This window comes from Rhinopithecus bieti, unplaced genomic scaffold (genome assembly GCF_001698545.2).
Source record: "Rhinopithecus bieti isolate Rb0 unplaced genomic scaffold, ASM169854v2 scaffold_1251, whole genome shotgun sequence".
NCBI classification, from domain to species: domain Eukaryota; kingdom Metazoa; phylum Chordata; class Mammalia; order Primates; family Cercopithecidae; genus Rhinopithecus; species Rhinopithecus bieti.
In genome coordinates this window covers 841764-864380 of record NW_016803325.1, presented here as the reverse complement: position 1 = coordinate 864380, position 22617 = coordinate 841764, and the positions used below count along the sequence as shown (strand labels likewise).

The window sequence follows — 22617 nt, the reverse complement described above, 5'->3', positions numbered from 1 at the left end:
TTTTTGAGACGACGTCTCGCTCTGTCCCCCAGGCTGGACTGCAGTGGCGTGATCTCGGCTCACTGCAAGCTCCGCCTTCTGGGTTCACGCCATTCTCCTACCTCAGCCTCCCTAGTAGCTGAGACTACAGGCGCCCGCCACCAGGCTGGCTACTTTTTTGTATTTTTAGTAGAGATGGGGTTTCACCATGTTAGCCAGGATGGTCTCGATCTCCTGACCTCGCGATCTGCCCATCTCGGCCTCCCAAAGTGCTGGGATTACAGGCATGAGCCACCGCGCCCGGCCAGGCTCCTTGCTTTTAGAATAAATGTCTTACCTTTGAACAGAGTCCATAAGCTGCAGTTGAGCAATACTAGTTTATGAATATTCACAGCTATTTCGTTCTTGGGTAGGTGTTTCTGTTTTTGTTTTTTTAAGTTATAGTCATCCCTCAGTATATGGAAGGGATTGGCTTCAGGATCCTTGGATCTACCCACATCCATGTGTGCTCAAGTACTGTAGTGAGCCCTGAGGAACCCACATATTGGAAAAGTTGGCCCTCTGTATAACAGGTTTTGCATCTCGGGAATATTGTATTTTTAGTCCGCATTTGCTTGAAAAAAATCTGAGTGTAAGTGGAGCCGTGCAGTTCAGACCCATGTTGTTCAAGGTTCAGCTGTATTTTTTAGGACAGTTTTAGATTCTCAACCAAACTGAGCAGAAAGTACAGAGATTTCCCATGTATCCCCTGCCTTGTGTAGGTTTTTAAATCTCTTACCCCTCTGTAGAATGAGGGAGGTCGATGTGTGTTCTTCAAGATCTTTTCTGATTTCAACACTGCAGTAATTTTATGGTCATAACCTCCTTCCACTCTGCGATTCTTTCTTCCAGGGGACTCTTCCTCTGAAAATAGTTCTTAGAAAAGCAATGCTCCCAGGGCTGGGTGCAATGGCTCATGCCTGTAATCCCAGCACTTTGGGAGGCCAAGGTAGATGGATCACTTGAGGCCAGGAGTTCAAGACCAGCCTGGTCAACATGGTGAAACCTCAGCTCTACTAAAAATACAAAAATTAGCCAAGCGTAGTGGTGCACACCTGTAATCCCAGCTGCTTGGGAGGCTGAGGCACTAGAATTGCTTGAACCCAGGAGGTGGAGGTTGCAGTGAGCTGAGATTGCGCCACGGCACTCCAGCCTGGGCAACAGAGTGAGGCCCCGTCTCAAAAAATAAAAATAAAAATAAAAAATAAAGAAAAGCAATGTTCCCAGTCTGAATTTTCTAAGATTGAGATCTTTATTTTAAAAATTGCCAATCGTAGCATTTAAACCTCCTACAATTAAGTCTGCAAGAGGTTGTCTGATTGGCCTCAGGAACCTGATGACTTACTGTCAGCAGGTGGGAAAAGAATAAACCTCTAGGAAGGCATTTGAACAGACAAGCCCTAGGAAAGGGAAGGTAGATGTGGGAGAGAGGTAGAAGGCCCCCAAGGGAACCTGAATATTCAAGGGTTTGTGTTGGGACGACCCAGGCACCAAGGGGAGAAAAGAGGAAATACCAATGTGAAGGATGTGGAGCTGAGCACCTAGGCTGAGAGCCCATGCTACCACTTACTAGTTGTTTGGGCTTTGGCAAGGTACTTAAATCTGTCCAAACCTTCCTTTCCTTTTCTTACCTGTAAGATGAGGAGACTAGTAATTCTTATATCATATGATTAAATGAGAATTAAATAGGTTAATACAAGTGATTTTACCCCACTGCATGGCACAGAGTAAATGCACACATAAATTGCCCTTTTTTATTAATTGTTACTGCCTTCAGCATTGACTTCCTGTGATACCTTCACAGGACCCTGAACACAGGCCATACTGTTTATTTGCTTCCTGAGTCAAACATTCCCCAAGAACCTAACCTCCCATTTCATCTATAGCATTGTGTTTAGAGAGAAATAGTTTCTAGGTTTCCTTCAAACTAACCTGAAACTAAATTTTTGGAATTGTATCCTTTAGTAAGTGTGACACTATCTTGAGAGTTTCTGAGGTGGTGGTTGTTTTTTACAGTTACTTACTGCCTCTGTATTCACCATTTAAAAAATTCACTTTGTTTTCATTGTAAGAGTATCTAAAATGATACATGTAAAATATATGTAAATATGACAATATATGACAAAATATATATGATAATATAAAACTATATCATTAAAATTCTAAAAGAAAAGAGAAAAAAACCACCCCTAGCTAATCCCATTCTCCTAATATAATTATTATTAGCTTTTGAGTATATTTCTTTCTAGACTTTCCTTAGTTGTATGTCTTTAGTTGTAATCATAGCACAGATATAGGGTTTATTTTCTGTTTTTCTTTTTGTCATTTAAGATTTAATCATAAGTGTTTCCATGTGATTATTTAGCATAGAAAATATTTTGGTCTCCATTTTATTTGTTTAATTGAGAATATATTTGTCTATGGAGATTATGCCTTAGCTTTAGCATTTTCTGTCTTCTTCTGAGAACATGTTTAGAATTTGAGGAGAGACGTGATTTGTCCACACAGAGAGGATATAGCGGATGTTGCTGGCGGCAACCCAGGGATCCTTGTCAGGTAGCCTTTACCACTTTAGTGTATTTTCTGTGGTCCAGGGTGGGCCCTCAGCTTGGTGATCTTAAAAACATGATTTTTGTCAATAATTAAGGGCATAGCCCCCTCTTCGAGGTGAATTCATATTATCCCATCTCATGCTGCTGAAGTATGAAATCAGAGTGGCAATTTGTCAGCTGACAGTGAGAAATACAGTACAGAAAGTGGTGTTTCAGTGTGTCTGCTTGTTGGCCAAGGTGGGATAACACTTTATATATTAATAAATTAAGTCATCTAAGCCCCACAATAACTTTTCTAGGTAGATACTATTTTTATCCCCATTTTACAGATAATGAAACTGAGGCTTGGTTAAATGACTGGCCCAAGGTTATGTAGCTGTTATGTAGTAGAACTGTAGTTTCTGTCTAAGTCCAAACTCCTGATCTGAAACACTATGCTGTAGTTTTGTTATTCTTACAGATAGATTGTTGACCTCCTGTTGGGGATTCTCTATGTTTCTTGACAGACTTCTTTCTGGCCCCCACTGCAATGTGGCCTGTGCCAGTGCCTCTTTGAGAATATAGCATTCATTCCCTGTTGTTGAGGACCGTGTTTTTCTGGCTCTCACAGGGAAGAAGGACTTTTTTCCCTTTTCATTTTCTCTTTGGGTCAAAATGTGCTTCTGTAACAAGGCTTCACATTTTTTAAATCCTCCCTTAAAATTGTGCCAGGAAGGGGCAGCTGAGGCAGAGAACCATTAGGGCTGTATCTTAGGCTAGGCTTCCCTTCTTGGGTGACAGGCAGCCTGACCGATAACCTAGAGAGTGCTTCTGTGATGTATCGATGCTTAGAACCTCTAAAACCTCTGGTTTTCGGATCTCTAAACCCTAAGTGGGAGACCTACCATTACGGTTAGTCAAGGTCCATCTGGGATGGGTTTTCAGTTTGTGCTGGAGTGAATCATTTCAGGATAGAATTTTCATTTGAAACAACGTGTCTTTTGTGATTGCGTTTTAGATTGTTGGAGCAGAACTACTGAGCAGAAGCAGGCATTGTATCCTCAGTTGTCATCAAGTTCGCAATCAGATTGGAAAAGTTCAACTTGAAGCTTTCTTGCCCGCAGTGAAGCAGAGAGATACATATTATTCACGTAATAAAAAAATGGGCTTCAACCTGACTTTCCACCTTTCCTACAAATTCCGATTACTGTTGCTTCTGACTTTGTGCCTGACAGTGGTTGGGTGGGCCACCAGTAACTACTTCGTGGGTGCCATTCTAGAGATTCCTAAAGCAAAGGAGATTGTGGCTAATTTCCATAAGACCCTCATTTTGGGGAAGGGAAAAACTCTGACTAATGAAGCATCCACGAAGAACGCAGAACTTGACAACTGCCCTTCTGTGTCTCCTTACCTCAGTAAGTGTTCTCTTTTTCCTTTGATTAAGTAGTATGCAGTTTTTTTTTATTTAAAAATAACAGGTACTTGCTTTGTATCAAAACATCTCATGTACCCCATAAATATATATATCTCCTGTGTCACAAAAACTGTCAGTTCAAATAAAATAACTGTGACATGTACAAGAAAGTACAAAACTCAGAAGTGTACCACTTGGTTAAGTTTCAGAAAATGAACATACTTGTCTAACTGGCTTGTAAAGTAAGAAATGGAATCTTGCTGGAACCATAGGAATTCCCATGCTTCTTTCAGTCGCCATTCTGGCTTCAAGATTCTAACTCTACACATTAGATTTTTCCTATTTTTGAACTTTACAAATTGGAAGCATATGTTGTGTACTCTTTTGTGTTTGGCTTCTGTTGCTCAACATTATTTTTGTGAGATCTATTCTTTTGGTTGCGTGTGGCTATGGTTTGTCCATTTTCCTTGACATATAGTATTCCGCCATAGGAACAGACCCACTTTTATTATCCAGCCACAAAAGTCTCAGCAGCACACATTGATAGGGTCCATTGATCTAGACTGGTGGCTCTGCCCCATGTGCCTCCTGTTCTCCTGCTGAAACTAGTGGGCTAGCCTGGGTATGTTCTCCTCATGGCATTGGCAGAGCACCAGAGCATGAGAGGAGAAATGCAAGCACATTCAAGCTTCACTGGGGTCACATCTGTTGTATTCCTTTGGCCAAAACTATGGAGTCAAGGGACAGATGAGGTAAGTTTTTCAATATGGTCTTTAGTAGTTTATTTCTTAAATATGTTGTATATTTTGGTTCACCTTTTATGTCTTGCCTCTCAGCTTATATTAAACGGTAAATTAGTCTTAAGATCAGGGTGCCAGCATGGTCAGTTTCTTGGTGAGGGCCCTCTTACTGGATGTTGTCCTCACATGCCTTTCCTTGGTGTGTGCGTGCACACATACACGCAGGGGGAAAGGGAAAGAGAGAGGGAGAGAGAAAGACAGAGATAGATCGATCCCATGTCTCTTGCTATTTTTATAAGGGCTTTAATCCCACATGGCAGCTACACCCTTATGATGATCTCATCTAAACCTAGTTACTTTCCAGAGGCCCCACAGTAGAGATTAGGTATTCAACATAGGACTTTTTGGGGACACAAACATTCAGTCTGTGCACCCCTTTCCTAGTTAAGTCACAGTCCTGTATCGTATTCATATTGGCATGCTGCTTCTCTTTACTTGCGGAAGAGCCAAAGTGTTATTCCTGATTGTGTGTTCCTTCACAGATAGTACAAGTTGAGATGTAAAAATGAGTCAGTAAAATGCAGATATGGCTGATTATTCCCCTTGCTTAAAATGTTCATAGTATATTTAAACAGTGAACTCATTCATAAGGAATAGAGGGGCAGTGATGCATTATTGGGCAAGTACTAGACTAAAGGTGATGTGGTTGGTGATGACTTAAAATGGGCCATTGTGACCCAAGGAGGGGCAGATCTTGAGAAGATGTTGGAGTAGGGGGAGTGATAGGGAGACTAATAGAGGGTAAATGGAAGCAGATACTAGATTAGGGCATGTAAAAAGTTATGACAATGAGAAGGTAAGCCGGGGGACTAGTTTATATTAGACCTGTTGCATGAGGCTCTTTGAGGGTGCAAGAACGGAGACACAGTCAGGTTAATGATGGGAGTTGTGAACAGGCCACACGGGAGACCGTCTCAACAGCTACCCCATTTTCTCTGGTAGCTCGATAGCCCAGCATCAGCTGTAGTACTTGTCATCTGTGTAACTCCATTCCTTACTCTTTGTTTTTAGGGCATTACTGACTGCTGTGTCTTGCCTGCAGACCCTTCAGGAAGGCTCTCGTAGGCCAATTATTCTCTTTGGGTGGTTTGAAGAAGTTGCTTACCTTACCTGCTGTTGGGCAGAGCCCCAAGGTGTCATTAGATACGTGAGCCTGGTCTAAGCAGCCGTGACCAGCGTAGGGGATGATTACATGGAACAAGGCATAGAGACTTATGCACAGGAAGGGCTTATGACTGCTTTACTCAGAAGGGGATAGCTCAATTTGCAAGCATCTTGAGATTTTACAGCCTGACCAGTATATGTGGAATTTAGAAAACAACAACAACCACAAAAAACCTGAGCTGTTTCCTCCTGTGGATGGCTTTGGGCTTCGTCTGTTTGGATTGCTTCCAGACACTGAGCAAATGCTGTGCTGGATTGGAAACGTCTGTTGTGGTGGCAAAATGGGAGAGTTGTTGCAGTGCCACACATACCTGTTACAGCTGGGTTAGGGAGGCAGACTGGTTTCTACTTCTTTTTAGTGCTTTGCTTACAGGGAGCCAGGGTAGTTCCAGAGTTTAGGGAAGGGGTAGGAAGAGTGCCTTGTCCAGGAGCTTGATTCTGTGGAATGCTGTTGACATTTAAGAGATTTTCCCATCCTTCTGGAATTGGGAGAAGGAAAAGAGGATAGCCCAAAGTTGAAGTTACTCTGTCTAGCCCTGACCTTTGCTCTTACCAGGGTTCACCAGGATATTCCTTCTTACAGATGGATCATAGAGCAAGTTGATTACCAGCCACAAGGAAGTGCTTATATTATAAATCCACCTCTTGCTTTTGCAGCCAGTAACCTTAGTGACATGATGCTCTGGCTATCGTCATGACTAAATGAGCCTTTAAAGTAATCATAATAAAAGCTGACCTTTGTAGCGCTCACTGTGAACTGGGCAGTGTTATTTCTATGCATATTAGCTCGTGTAAACCTCAACACTTTTTGAAGTAGCTACTGTTATTGTCTGTGTTCTATGTTCATTGTAGGAGGCCAGAGCAAGCTCATTTTCAAACCAGATCTCACTTTGGAAGAGGTACAGGCAGAAAATCCCAAGGTGTCCAGAGGCCGGTATCGCCCTGAGGAATGTAAAGCTTTACAGAGGGTCGCCATCCTCATTCCCCACCGGAACAGAGAGAAACACCTGATGTACCTGCTGGAACATCTGCATCCCTTCCTGCAGAGGCAGCAGCTGGATTATGGCATCTACGTCATCCACCAGGTGAGCGTGGGGGCAGACCAGGGTCTGCCCTAGACCCTTCTCTGTCTGCCAGACTTGGCCATGTGACTCTTTGTCTATGTTGGGTAAAAGGAACATCAGACTATCATCAAAAAAGAGTTCTCTTACCTCATTTATCCTTGAAAGGAGTAGAGGAAATTATTGTCTCAGAATGTGGAGTTATGGGTTCAAGTTCTGGGAAATTTTACTGCCCTTAAAGGAACCTCTGGAGGAAGCCTGTTTTGTGAACCCTTCCATGTTAGCCAATGACTGCCTTCAGATTTCCCTGGAGGCTTCCTGGCCCCTTCTGTTTCTTTCTGTGCGTGACGTGCACTACATGATGAGATTCTGGAATTGTCTTGTCATTATCGACCATAGCTACTCAATGGGGATCTAGACAGAGGATTTGAAAGAATATTTTGTATCAGTAGCTATGGCTGCCCCCACATTTCTGTCCTGAACTTTGCCACTATTTATTATGTGAAACATGTTATGTTTGATTTTCACTTTCTGGATTCACTTATTTGGCTTCCAGAAGCATGATTTGGTAGGAGCACAGCATAATCATCGGCTACTTTTAAAGAGCTTACCTCTGAGGTCAGTGGAGTGGGTGATTAAAGATACCTCTATTTGGCGTTAAAGTTTATTGAAAAAAAACTAAGACATCAGTTTAAACATCAGTGTCTAAACTTTTCACAATTATCCTTGGCCATCCAAATAATTCCCCCTCAACTTCTTACAAATTCTAAGAATGTCAGCAAAATCATGACTACTGTTAGAACTGGTAATATTTCTTTTAGGTAAAACTTTGGACAACTCAGAGGACCAGCTCTTCAGTATAGACTTGGTGATAAACTGGGGCTCTTGAAAATCAGTGTGCTTATATAGCACATCTATGTCTGTATTTTAGTACTTGGAACAAAATGTTACTATTATATTGTTTTATAGCTATTTTGTTTTAAGGTTGTTGGTCATAGGTATGATTTATTTGATTCTGAGTTTTGCTCAGGACGGTAACCCACAAGGTATAGTACTATTTTTATGAATAGAAAAACATGTCTGCTTTGGGCCTGGCCTGGTGGCTCATGCCTGTAATCTCAGCACTTTGGGAGGCTGAGGTGGGTGGATCACTTGAGGTTAGGAGTTTGAGACCAGTCTGGCCAGCATGGTGAAACCCTGTCTCTACTAAAAATATGAAAAAAAAAATTAGCTGGGTATGGTGGCACATGCCTGTAGTCCCAGCTACCCGGGTAGGCTGAGGCAGGAGAATCACTTGAACCCAGGAGGTGAAGGCTGTAGTGAGCTGAGATCATACCACTGTACTCCAGTCTGGGCAACAGAGCAAGATTCCATCTCAAATTAAAAACAAAGAGAAAGAGAAAAATATGTCTGCTTTGTGTTATTCTTATCAGGAAAACATTGTGGTAACTTCTGATAAATACTTGTACTTTTATGATAAACCACTTAACTGGAATTCATTCTGATGGAATTTGAACGAAGCAGCCATGAAAAAGTTATTTAATTTTTTATTACAGCTTCAATCATATCACAGGTCGAACTGTGTTCTTTTATTACCCAGTGACGAATCTCTCTCCATAAGGCCACTGGGAGGATTAGCCTCTACCAGTAGCATTATAACAGGATTCTCTTACAGGGATTTCTAAGAAACTTTAAAGTAGCTTAGAAATGTTAGCAATAACCTTCTCTTTTTATAGGTCGAGATTTCTTGATCCTTTCTGGCAGGCTGTTAACTAAGTCTCTTAGAAGCTTAGTGTAAATTCGTAACAGAGGGTAAGATTGGGATTACCTGGGGTTGAACTGTGAATCACTAGTACTAATCGACATGACTAGTATAGAAGAAAGGTTTTATAGTTTTATACAGAAGACATAGAGGTATTTGTAAAATTTTAAGTGAAAATTATTTTTGTTAACTGTGGTAAGAATACTTAACATGAGATCTGTACTCTTAATACATTTTAAGTGTACAATACATTATTATTGATTATTTGAGTTATTTGTATTTTAAAGCTGCATTTAAAAAATTTTAAACTGTGGTAAAACACACAATGAAAATTTACCATCTTAACCTTTTTTTAAAACTTTTATTTATTTTTACTGTCTTAACCAGTATTGAGTGTACAGTTTAGTAATGTTAAGAATATTTACATGCAATGTATCTATGCATAATTATGCAATATATTGGTTGCATAAATATATGAAGTGTATTTATGAAATCAATCTCCAGAACTTAATCTTGCAAAACTGGAACTCTCTATCATTAAACAACAGCTCTTCAGATTTCAAGGAATGTTTCTAAGTTCTGGAATATAAATATGTGTGAAGCACAAAGAAAAAATCAAATGGTCTTTTATTGCCATTGCATCTTCTCTGTCAGATCTCTATGTCACAAGTATAGTCTTGTGCGTTAACAAGAATAATATCACCTCCTGAATCCTAAGTAAGAGGGGAACAATATGAAACTTTATCTCAGGAGCTTTTCAAGTTTTAATTTTCATATCTCTAGGCTGAAGGTAAAAAGTTTAATCGAGCCAAACTCTTGAATGTGGGCTATCTAGAAGCTCTCAAGGAAGAAAATTGGGACTGCTTTATATTCCATGACGTGGACCTGGTACCTGAGAATGACTTTAACCTTTACAAGTGTGAGGAGCATCCCAAGCATCTGGTGGTTGGCAGGAACAGCACTGGGTACAGGTAGGTGGTCTGCTGAGGGTGGCTTAGGTCAAGAAGCTCAACTATTGTGATCAAGACTGGGTGGAACAAGCATCCAGAGTGTCTTAAGAAAATGAGAAACAGGAAGAATGTTCCATGATATATACATCACTTAAAGTGCAAAACAGAAGTGAGAGAATGTAATGAGGAAAAAACCCTACAACAACTTCGGCAGAGGATCACCAAGACAAGGGAAAGCATTGGAGAGAAACATCCAAGCATTGCAGGTGGTGGCCAGCCTCACCCACAGCGCCCCTGTCGGGGACTTTTGCAAGCTTTCCCACACTGACTGGAATGCAAGTAACTTATTTGTCTATACCTGACTCCCCCTCTAGGAGGCAACAAGCTGGTGTCCCTGAGTGAGACCTCTGTTGAGATATCACTTTCCAGACTGTGGCCTCTTTCTAGAGCATGGGGAGGGCATATCCTCTGAGTAGTCTTCTCAGGAGCCAGGACACCCAGGACAAGTCCGTTTCTCTCAAAGCCACTGTGAGAAGTGCCAGATGCCATCATCTGTCTCTTCATTCCCTATCCCTTCCACCTCTAAGAAGGGTGTAGCTGCTTTTCAGCCTTATTTGATTACACCAGCTCCTATTCAAGCACAATCAAGGGGAAATAGTGACCCAGAATGTTTCTCTGCAAATGAAACACTATATTCCCTCATTTGTGTGCACACTTACCTGTCAGCTTTCCCTAAGCCCTGCTGTTCATGGGTGCTCATATCTGTGGTGCTGACTGTGGTGGAGGCCATGAGACCACTTTGAATAAGGCAGAGCACCTGCCCTCACAGAGCTCCCTGTTGAGTGTCAGTGTGGGAAGGACAGGTAGCTACAGTGGAGTTGTGTTAATTTTGCATTTCTGCAAATAAAATTATAAGCATTTGGTAAGGAGGAGAGAGAGGGACAAATGAAGAGAGGAAGAGGAAGGCAGAAGGAGAGAGAGAACTGTGAAACTATCAAATAGTGCTGGAGATTCCACCAGTATATACTCTACGTGAGTGTGAAGTGGAAAGTGAGTCTCTTGATACCTCATTTGTTCTGGGCTTCCATGTTGCTCCCTCACATTGGGCAATTAAAGAGAATTCTTAAGTAACATTAATATAAGTGACTGTTGCCTCAGGTACTGACTTTAAACCCAAGCCTTGTGTAAGCTGCAGGACATGAACACCTACAACAAACTATGGTGGGTGAGGGCACAGTGCCTTTAAGAAACACATTGAAGGGAAGGGTTTAAAGCTGTTCCCCAGGTAAGGTGGTACCTTAATCTTGTGGAACCAACAAGAGCTTCTCAGCAGAGTTCCAAGACATGCCAGAGAGCATGGCACAGTTTTTGGGGAAATGCAGGTAGTTCACTGGTACTTTGGAAGGAATGTCTGCAAGGAGAGGCAAGAACTGAAGTTAGGCAGGGGCCAGATGACGCAGGCCTTGTTTAGTCTGATAGAGTTCGAATTTGCTGTGACAGGGGCTGGGGAACTGTTGACACATGTTACAGCTGGGGAAGGACAGGAGAAAGCTTGGTTCAGCTGATTTTGAATGTATTGGATGAAGCAAGGGAAGAGGGGAAAACTGAGGGGAGAGATGCTACATGTCTGAGTTAGGGTGGGGGCTGTGGATCCAGAGGGCAGGGAGAGAATCCCACGATTTTTCTCTTTGGGGAAACTTGATCTTTGGATCTAATCTTATTATCTAGGGGTTTTGTTTTCTGGTTTCTTTGAGTCACTTCTGCATTGAGGAAAACAGCACATCATGGCTGGGCAACTTGTTTTTTTCAGAAGCATGTCACTATCTGTTCACTTTTTCTGTAGTAAGATGTCACTATTTACAACACAGAACACCTATACCTCAGACACTTGCCATAGATGATAATCTTAAACTTCCCATTGCCCAGATTTTTTTAAACACCTGGTTGCACCATTCATTTCTAAGCAATCACAGAGGATTGCTTAAGGACAGGTTTTTTTGCTGGGATTCTAGATTTTATCTTTCTATTAAGTCGAACCGTAAGAAGACTGAGCTCTTGGTCATCCTGCCAGGAATTGATTTTCACTCATGCTTTGGTGTCACAGTCATGGATTTCATCAGATGCTGCTCACTCTGAGATACAGCGCATGTATGACTCTTGCTGTTTCTAACTTGCCATTCTAACTGGCCAGATGTTTCTTTTATAACTAGGTATCAGAAAGCCTTTGTTGAGTAACTGACAGGTTTTCTTTATATGATTCAGGTAATTGAATGTTTTGATCGAGAGGTTCTGAGCCAAATCCATGGCCCTCTTTTAGAAATTGAAAAGAATCTTATTTGCAGATCAGAGTTCTAATGTATTTCCCATCTTAATTTTCTGTTCTGATTTAAATGTTTCTAGAGTCCTGGTTTATCATTTATGATTTTCTCTTTTTTGTATGTATCATGTAAGCAGCCTCATCTTTTGTGGCTGGAGAGAGGTATGTATAAGTAATGTAGGTAGAAGTTGCCCTCCTCCTGGACTACTTGCTTTTGTTGCTCTGAGCAAAGTCCCTGTGGCAGGCAAGTTCATTTCCAAGCAGCTGAGTGTCTGCCCCGTGCTGGCAACTGTGTGCCCCCGTGCCACAGAGCTTAAGTCAGCACATGCCTCATCACTGTCACACCAGCCCCATGAGTACAAGTGCAGAAAAAGTTTTCTCCTTACACACATGCAGAGTGAAGAAGTTAAAGTAAGTTGCCCTAAGTGTCTCAGACTCTGATGAAGCCAGAAACAAATCTTGTTTCTCACTGACTGTGGGGTCAGTGATGAAGCTGTGGACCAGCCGGTGGCAAATTTTACTGGCAAGAACTCCTTCGTTACCTGCCTCCTTCCTACAAGGAAGTCTATTGTTATTTTATGACTACGTTTTCCCCACCCTTGGGCCTTACAGCACTTTAAAAAATAAATAAAACGGTTCCAGGGCCAATTAAATATTTATGCTTTTACGGGTAAGAAGAAAATCCAAAAGCAAAGATCAATAAACACAGAGATTATTGCCATCTGACAATAATCTTATTATTGTCAGATTATTGCCATCTGACAATAAACAGTTCTTTTTTTTTTTTTTTTTGAGACAGAGTCTCACTCTGTTGCCCAGGCTGGAGTGCAATGGCACGATCTCAGCTCATTGGAACCTCCGCCTCCCGGGTTCAAGCGATTCTTCTGCCTCAGCCTCCCGAGTAGCTGGTACTATAGGCACGTGCCACCATGCCCAGCTAATTTTTTGTATTTTTAGTGGAGACAGGGTTTCGCGGTGTTAGCCAGGATGGTCTTGATCTCCTGACCTCTTGATCCACCCGCTTCGGCCTCCCACAGTGCTGGGATTACAGGCGTGGAGAAACAATTCTTTAACCCTTCTTGCTGACTTGCCTTCTTCTGTCCCTCCCCACTCCAGCTCACCCCTCTCCAAGTGGTCCTCGGGCAGCCTGTGCCTTTCTCCCTCCTGTGCTTTGCCTCACAGAGTTATGGTCACCAGGAAATCCCCCATTTTTCTGCCTATTTGAATCCTTCCAGGTGCCCTCCTCCTGATGTAGTGACACCTCTCTCCTCAGAACCCTGATAATGTTCACCTCTTTTGTTAGGTTATAAACTCTGAGGGCAGGGCTTCCACATTCCCGTGTTTAGCCAGCCATCTTGCATGGGGTGGATATTGGTTGTGATAAGCTACCACATCATCGCCCTGGTTCTCATGCTGATTGCTTGTTGGTATCAGCAGGTTATGCCTGCCTTATCACCATGTCCTGTTCAGGCAGCTAAGAATCTCTCCCCTCTATAAAATGCATTCTGATAACCATGGTAATGAGACACTGCTAGTAGATGTCTTGGTCAGTGGTATTTACCTTCTATGCACTTTATTTCTTTTTTTTTTTTTTTTTTTTTTTTATTATAGGCTGCAAAAATACAGTTTCCCAGAATTTTAAGTTGGGGGCATATAAGTAAATCTGTTTCTCTTATGGGTTAAACAGAGTCCCCAGTCTTTTCTCAGAACATAGAAAGAAACATCTGAACTACAGATTAGCTTTTGGGATGCCACTTGTTCATTGGCCAGTGTCTACATGTTTATTGATCTTTCCTTTCGATTTTTCTTTTTATCTAGAAAATCATAAATATTTTATCGGTCCTGGAACAGTTTGACCTGAAGTTAAAGTTAAAATTCTCTAGATATTCACATTTTTTATTTAGTAACATCCAAGTTGTTAAGCTACCTTAACTTGCATTTCTGGATTGTTGAAATGTTATATTTAAGGGATACCTTTATTTCTGAGATTTACAAATTTGTTCACTGATAATAAGAGTCCTGTGTAACTGGGAGGCTGGGAGGTGCTCTCTTACTTTTACCTCCTGATCTTTCTCCTCTTGCCTGTTTTTGTTTTCGGTATTCCTAGGGTTCCACAGAGCTGAGCCCCTTGGGTCTACCCTTTGTACTCTTCTCACCAACTAGATTGTTGGAGATTTCTCGACCTGTGCCTTCAGGTACTACATGATAACAGCTTATTTCCAAAGCCATATCTATAGTCACTCCTCTCTTGTGACCTTGGAGCCTGTATCCTTTTGCCAACTGGCAAAGCCCCAGGTGTATCTAAAAATCAGCTTATCTGAAGCATGATTCATTGTCCTTCCTTTCAAAACCTAATTCTTGTTCTGTACAGCCTATTTTCATGGAAAGCACTACCTAGACTCTATCTGGTTGACAGGCCAGAATCTTCAGGGGGGTTGACATGTGTTGGGTTATCCAGGGAACAGACTCTGAGCTGGAGATGCAGGCTGAGAAGTGGAGATTTGCATACAGAGTGTGTGCATGCAGTGTGTGTGCAGGAGCTGTCTCCTGCCTTCAACCCTCCCTTGCAAAAGTGAAAGTGAAAAAAAGGTACATTCATCATGACACACATTCATGCAGAACCCGGATGCAGCCTCAGAATCCTTCTTAACCCAGTGCCCTTGGCAACTGTTACCATTCCTTGGATTGGCACATGAGATGAATTCTGTTATCAATATCTGACGGTGTGGTTCACATTGACAGGTATCTCTGTAGGCCTCTACACACAAACACCACCACTAACAGCTGGGTGGCACCTTGCTCAGTGAGCAGAGGTGAACGTTTGTCTAGATAGAGGAAAAAAGACAAGACAGGGAAGGCCAGGAGCACTGGGAGGTGGGTGTCAAGCAGGAGAAGCAGGAGGGGGTGGCTGGAAGTACATGGTCTCCCAGGTGTTCCTAGAATGCCAGCCCTGAAATCAGAGACTTGTGGTGCTAATATTCTTACCATTTCTCTCATCTCTTTTGCTCCAGGTTACGTTACAGTGGATATTTTGGGGGTGTTACTGCCCTAAGCAGAGAGCAGTTTTTCAAGGTGAATGGATTCTCTAACAACTACTGGGGATGGGGAGGCGAAGACGATGACCTCAGACTCAGGTGAACAACACAGAAAGGTCCCCTTCACGGGGCTCTGCGATCTGGAGATCTGTGGCTCCGGAGACCTGCATTTATATTTATTCCTTTAGATGCCAGTCCAGCAGGTCACTAGGCTGCAGATTTGGGCTTGAAGGGTGCAGGGGGTGGAGGGAAGGCAGGATGGCCCACATTATTCTGTGCCAGTGACAGTTTACTCCTGGCCTGGGGGCATTTGGGGTTCAGAAGTGTTGGTGGAGGCCTCATAGACTTGTCAGTGGGAAAGACTTACTGAGACACCAGTGAGTGAGAAACCTCAAACTGCAAGATGTCTGCCGAACTGTAGTTTGGAGACCGGGTTGTTAAGAACCTCATGCTTTCTGTCAGACCTCAGGGGGTCCTCACACACAGTTCCCAGTGTCCCCCGCAGGGAGTGCCAGCAGCCTCTGGCGAGCTGCACATGTTGAAGCAGGCAAAGAGGTCCTCTCCTCAAGCTTTAGACAGCCCTGCACACTGTGGGGACTGCAGGTGGCCTGACCCCAGGCCTGACTCTGGGCTGTTGGCATTACCCTCAGTTGTCTTGGAGTGCTTTCTGCTCTGAGGGGCTCAAAGGGAATAAGTCTGGCCTCCACCCACAGCTTCTTCCCCTGAACTTGGATTTGGGGGCCAGATAGTTACAGTTATCCCTGCCTTGCAGAAATAAGTGATTATTCAAGAGCTTGGGCTGGTATCTTTAGACTTGTCATCACAAGGGCCATCTGGGTGTCAGGAGGCTCCCTTCCCTCTTGCTGTTGCCTCTTGGAAAAGAAATTTCTTTTTTTTTTTGAGACAGAGTCTCGCTCTGTCACCCAGGCTGGAGTGCAGTGATGCGATCTTGACTCACCTCAATCTCCACCTCCTGGGTTCAAGTGATTCTCCAGCCTCAGCCTCCCTAGTAGCTGGGACTACAGGCGTGTGCTGCCGTGTCTGGCAATTTTTTTTGTATTTTTAGTAAAGGCCACGTTTCACCATATTGGCCAGGCTGGTCTCGAACTCCTGACCTCAGGTGATCTGCCTGCCTTGGCCTCCCAAAGTCTTGGGATTACGGGTGTGAGCCACCATGCCTGGCTGGAAAGGAAATTTCTAACCTGGGGTTCTGAATTATTAGATATGTGACTGTCAGAAATTTTTTTCTTGCCTCATGATAAAGAACCCAGGAGCTCCATGCTGGTCTTGTTCCCATGTCTAGCCTGAGAGCCTCTGGAATGTTTCTAGCAGGAGGGAGTGCATTTCCCTGACCAAGGGCTCTACAGAAATGCCTGTAGTGATGGGCAACAGCTCTTCGCAGCCCAGCCCATCAGCAGCCTATGTGGTCATGACTTAGGAACTGGACAGAGGGTACCTGCTACATTTCAGGACAACAGTAGCAAAGGCTAATGATAAACAATCTCCATTATCTTCCCCAAATCTACTTCACTGGGGTGATTAGTAGAATTTTGCCCTGATCACATATCTTCACTGTCTTCTTTCCTGCTATGCTTCAGCTTCAAAGTAGAGGGGAGTCTCCAATTTTGCTTTAATTTGAAAAGACCATCATGGCCTTCAGAATGGTTTTTGACTGATGTGGTGGATAAGCTAAGATGATTTGAATATGAAAGTTGGTTGAGATTTACTGCTTACTTATTCGCCTGTGCAACAGGCACTACCCTTCTTTGTACTTATATAATACATATGATACATTACAGAGTACAAGCATGTTCCATGCAGATTATATCATTTGAATCTTTGAAATCAACTCCCTGTCACCATTGTCATTTTACAGATGAGGGAACTGAGACTTTGGAATAGTGAACTGACTTACTGAGGTTGTAAATAACAGAGTCCAGATTTGAACCTAGGATTGTAGCTTTAAGCTTGTGACCATAAATGGCCATTCCTTTCTTTGTTAAAAGAAGGCAACTCTAAGTAAATTGGGGATCCTAACAGACTTAATTCTCCTATTCTTCAGGATGTTTTGAAATAACTACTTTATCAGTTTTTTTTTTCTTTTTGAAAATGACTAAGTATAAATTAACGCATCTCCTTTGTACCCCAGTAATAAGTGTTAAATCTCATTCTTTTGTGGGCTTATCACCTGAAGTTCCACCATTATAAGAAATTGAAAATTTTAGAAGTTTCTCTTTTTTTAATACCCCAGTAGTCAAGCTGTTTGTGACACTCTGTGTGTGTGTATAAATTTTGCAAATGATGCTTTTATTTGCCTACTGGTAGATGAATAGGATGGATTTTAAAAAAAATCTCTGTTATTGTTCTAGGGTTGAGCTCCATAGAATGAAAATATCCCGGCCCCTGCCTGAAGTGGGTAAATATACAATGGTCTTCCACACCAGAGACAAAGGCAATGAGGTGAACGCGGAACGGTAAGTCCTGGCTTCACCTGCCTGGCAGGCTACCTCCCTAGTGTGTTCTGTCAATAAGGACTATGTTGAATTCGATCAGATTTGAGCCAGTTCATTGTGTTAAAAGATTTGCAAATTTTCAAACAGACACAAAAGGAGAGAAAGTGGTGCACTGAACCCTCACGTCCATAGTTCTCAATTCATGGCCTCTCTTCTTTCCCTCAGTTTTTTTCTTACCCCACTGGATTTAGAAACGTGTCACAGATGTCATGGCATTTCATGTGTAACTGCTTCAGTATCTTAAAATATAAGCGGTTTTACAAAAGGAATCACAATACCATTATCATACCTAGAATAAAATGAACAATATCTCCTTAATGTCATCAAATGTCTAGTCAGTGTTAAAAGCTTTTTTATTTTTAAAACCAGTTGGTCAGATCAGTGTCTAAATAAGGTCCACATGGCATTTGAATGATCTCTTTTAATCTGTAGGTTCCCTCTCCCCTTCTTTATGTGTTCCTTGATATTTATTTGTGGAACAAGCCAGATTATTTGTCCAATAGAATTCCTCGCATTATGGATTTTTCCAATTGCATCCTGGTAGCATAACTTAATATGTCCTCCTGACTTCTGTTTTCTCATAAACTGGGTGTATTAGTCAGGGTTCTCTAGAGGGACAGAACTAATAGGATAGATGTATATATGAAGGGGAGTTTATTAAGGAGTGTTGACTCACACCATCCCCAGGTGAAGTCCACAATAGGCCTTCTGCAAGCTGAGGAACAAGGAAGCCAGTCCAAGTCCCAAAACCTCGAAAGTAGGGAAGCCGACAGGGCAGCCTTCAGTCTGTGGCCAAAGGCGCAAGAGCCCCTGGCAAACCACTGGTGTAGGTCCAAGAGTCCTAAAGCTGAAGAACTTGGCATCTGATGTTCAGGGGCAGGAAGCCCAGGAGAAAGATGAAGGCCAGAAGACTCAGCAAGTCGGCTTCTCCCACCTTCTTCTGCCTGCTTTATTTTAGCCACGCTAGCAGTTGATTAGATGGTGCCCACCCACATGGAGGGTAGATCTGCCTCTCCCAGTCCACTGACTCAAGTGTTAATCTCCTTTGGCAACACCCTCACAGATACATCCAGGAACAATACTTCGCATCCTTCAATCCAATCAAGTTGACACTCAGTATTAACCGTCATACTGGGATTTCTCTTCATTTCTGGAGACTTGAACAGAATCTGAATACTATTTGTGGGCAAGAATTTTCATCTATGGTGTTGTGTACTTCCTCCAGTGTCACAGCAGGAGGATGTAATGTCTGGTTGTGTCATTTTGGGATGTTAGGATTGATCTGTGAGTTTCGATATCGCCAGTCTAACCTATGCATTGTGAGATTCCCCATCAGTTTTTTGCCTAATGACTTCAGCAGTCGTTGATGCTGGATTTCTAAATGTATTATTTAATTAGGAGTTGCAAAACTGTAATATTCTAATTCTGTTGTTCCTTCTGCATTTATTAGATTGTTCTGCAAAGTGCTTTCTCTTTTCATGTATTTGGGTACTCTGGGGTATTGTTTTTATAGGAAAGGCAAAATAAAGAGAAAGAGTCAAGCACTGATTAAATACTTGCAAGAGTCAAGCACTGATGACTTGGTGTTTCCTAGCATCCTTCAGGATGTAGTTCTTGTACTTTTTGGTACTCATATTGTCTCATCTTTGGCCAATGGGATCTTCTTCAAGCTGGGTCCGGAATCCCAGTAGTCCTCGAGAGCTTCCCTCCCTCTGCTCTGCCGTGATGAGATGTTCTAGGTTCTTCTTGTACTTTTCATGCCTTGGGAATTGGCCTATTCCCCAAGGAATCCTGGCAGATAAGCCAGTTCTTATGAGGCTTTGATTGAAGAATCTGTATTTCTTTATTCTGATTTTTCCCCTTAAATTTTCAAACAGTATTAAGGGGCTTTTTGTGCTTTTGTTATAGTCTACATTTTAAAGCAATATTAAAGTGCTTTCAGCCTGATAGTAAAGAGTCCTGTTAAAGTTTATTTGTTTTTTTCAAGGCAGGGTCTCACTCTGTTTGTTACCTAAGCTGGAGTGCACTGGCGTGACCATGGCTCACTGCAGCCTCAACCTCCCAGGCTCAAGCAATCCTCCCAGCTCAGCCTCCCAGGTAGCTGGGACCACAGGCATGTGTCACCATGCTTGGCTAATTTTTTTTATTTTTTGTAAAGATAGGGTCCCCCTGTGTTGCCAAAGGCTGGTCTCAAACTCCTGGGCTCAAGCAATCCTCCTGCCTCAGCCTCCCAAAGTTCTAGGATTACAGCATGAGCTACCACGCCTGGCCTAAAGTTTATATTTTAAAGCATTATTAAATGACTTTTTGCCCTTTTGGTAGAGTCAACCACTCCAACAAAATAGCTGTTTCTATTTTCTTTGTTTTTCTAGTCATTGTCCATAGGTGTGCATTTTTCTCTTTATATTAAAAAATTAATTATTGAATAGATACAAGAGTGCTCCTAAATTGTATGAAAAGTGTGAAGATTCTTGATGCCATGAGCACTGCTGGTATCTCCCACCCCCACTCTGAGTGCACGACCTGTGTGGTCCCTCCTAATCCTGTAGTCTCCCCCTTTGCATCTCCCCTATCCACCTACCCAGGTAACACCTCTCTGAATTTTTGTGATAAGTATTTGCGATAATGATAGTTATTTCTGCTGTTTCTTGGTTTTCTTGTTTTCCCATATGTTTGTATCCCTAAACAAAAGATGGCTTAGTTCTGCATGTTTTTCAACTTTATGTAAATGAAATCACACTGCATTTATTCTTGTCTGACTTTATTTAGCTGAACGTGATGCATCTGATCCCCATCCCTATTGTCATGGGTAACCAGCATTTATTGTTTTCACTGCTGCACAAGTAGAACCTATTCAGTTCACTGCCCGCTTGTCTTCCCAGATTCCATGGCTCTGGCCACACTAGTGACTTCTTTAAATGCATCCTGCTCTTTTGCGTGTCTGTGCATCTTGCCCAGGGTGGTCTCTCTGCTTGGAGTGCTCTTTCCTTCACCTTCTTCACTTGTTGAATTTCTCTGTTTTAACCTTACTGAAATTTCCCTTCTCCCTGACGCCTCGCCAGACTTCCTCATTAGGTTAGGTCGCCCTTCATTCATCCTCATCTACATACATTCCAAAATTTTTGGAGGCTTGTGAAAGCTATGTACCCACCTACAGACACAAACTTTCCTTATAACACAGGAAGATTCAGAGATCCCCTGAAGCTCAGCTGAGGATCAGTTAGCAGTGGATGGCACATATCCTGTTGTATCTGTGTTCCTTGCACATCCTTCTGTCCTGTAGACTAGAGGCTCACTGAGTGCAGTGACCCTTTTCATCATGGGTCCCTGGGTTCTCACATGTAGTCTGACACATGAATACATGGCTATCACGTCTGTCACCTTCAATGGGGAAAACAAACTTTGTAATAATAGGAAACACAACAGGTACAATAATTTACAAAAATATGTTTGCCAAATTTCGGGGCAAGGCAAAATGCAGTGGAGACATACATTAAATTCTTGTCTTATCATTCACATTTGTTCTTTTTATCTTTAGGATGAAGCTCTTACACCAAGTGTCACGAGTCTGGAGAACAGATGGGTTGAGTAGTTGTTCTTATAAATTAGTATCCGTGGAACACAACCCTTTGTATGTCAACATCACAGTGGATTTCTGGTCTGGTACATGATCCTGGATCTTTTGGTGATGTTTGGAAGAACTGATTCTTTGGTTGCAATAATTTTGGCCTAGAGACTTCCAATAGTAGCACACATTAAGAACCTGTTTCAGCTCATTGTTGGGCTGAATTTTTCCTTTTTGTATTTTCTTAGCAGAGCTCCTGGTGATGTGGAGTATAAAACAGTTGTAACAAGACAGCTTTCTTAGTCGTTTTGATCATGAGGGTTAACTATTGTAATATGGATACTTGAAGGACTTTATATAAAACGATGACTCACAGGATAAAATGAATGCGATTTGAGGACTCTGGTTGAAGGAGATTTATTTAAATTTGAAGTGATATGTAATGGGATAAAAGGCCACAGGAAATAAGACTGCTGAATGTCTGAGAGAACCAAAGTTGTTCTTGTCCAGTGTAGAAAGGTACGAAGATACAATACTGTTATTCATTTATCCTGTACAATCGTCTGTGAGGTGGTGGGTCCCAGGTGAGAAGAAGGCCACAAAAGAGGGGAGAAAACGTGACGAATCAAGATGCAGTGAACTTGGGAATGAAGAGGTAGCAGGAGGGCAGAGTATCTCCTGCAGAGGCAGCAGCAGCTGAGCTGGTTTCAGCTGCTGATAGCCTGCAGGGGAGGCACCTGCCCAGGTATGCCTTCCAGTGATGCCCACCAGAGGACACATTATCTATTAGTTTTTAGAGTTTTTGTAAAATGATTTTGTACAAGTAGGATATGAATTAGCAGTTTACAAGTTTACATATTAACTGATAATCAGTACGTCTATCAAATACCTCTGTAGTAAAATGTGAAAAAACTTTGAGTGTTCCTTCGTGTTTTTTTATCTTTGAGGCCTACAGATATATTCATTTCAGTATCCATAATTCTAAAGAGGTTAAAAACAGAACAAATGAAACAAAGCCCTCCACTCCCTCTGTCTCCCATCCTTCTGTCCCTCTCTCTTGTTCGTCTCATGTGTGACCTCCTTGTGGAACCAGCTCCAGTCTTAGGATAGGCCCATCTGTGTCTCACTCCCGGGGCACCTCCATGAATGCATTATGCTTATCACACAAGCTCTGGGGGTTCTCAATCCATGATTATCGTAAGACACCTCAGCAGTTAAACTTTAACATGAATGAGTGCCAGCCAGGAAGTTTAAATAATATCTAATCCTTCCCAAGCAGGGAGAGGGAGTAGGAAGGTTTGGTGCTAAGAAAAAACAAAGAGTTATCACCACCCAAATGGGGAAAGAGAATTTGAAAGGGCAATACACTTTATAGACATGACAGGTTTACCTAGGGCTGGCTTGGTTTTGGTTTAGCTTTTAACTCAGCACAGGGAGCAAAAGAGCAAAAGTGTTTTATTTTTTTTCTTTTCCTTTTTTTTTTTTTG

General features: G+C 42.2%; 1 protein-coding gene across 3 annotated transcripts in view; it reads left to right on the top strand.

Moving 5' to 3' along the window:
• B4GALT4 (beta-1,4-galactosyltransferase 4) overlaps positions 1–22042 on the top strand; it is a 30468-nt gene extending 8426 nt beyond the window's left edge. The window contains exons 3-8 of one of the 3 annotated variants that reach the window (XM_017875375.1): positions 3568–3964; positions 6780–7012; positions 9534–9721; positions 15029–15151; positions 17422–17526; positions 21104–22042. In XM_017875375.1, the coding sequence (XP_017730864.1) occupies positions 3712–3964; positions 6780–7012; positions 9534–9721; positions 15029–15151; positions 17422–17526; positions 21104–21236 (1035 nt within the window). In that variant the 5' untranslated portion in view covers positions 3568–3711 and the 3' untranslated portion in view covers positions 21237–22042. Of the gene's footprint in view, positions 1–3567; positions 3965–6779; positions 7013–9533; positions 9722–15028; positions 15152–17421; positions 17527–18252; positions 18352–21103 lie in introns of those variants that run through there. The other 2 variants (XM_017875383.1, XM_017875392.1) reach the window with 2 other exon arrangements.
• The last annotated feature ends 575 nt before the right edge of the window (positions 22043–22617 follow it).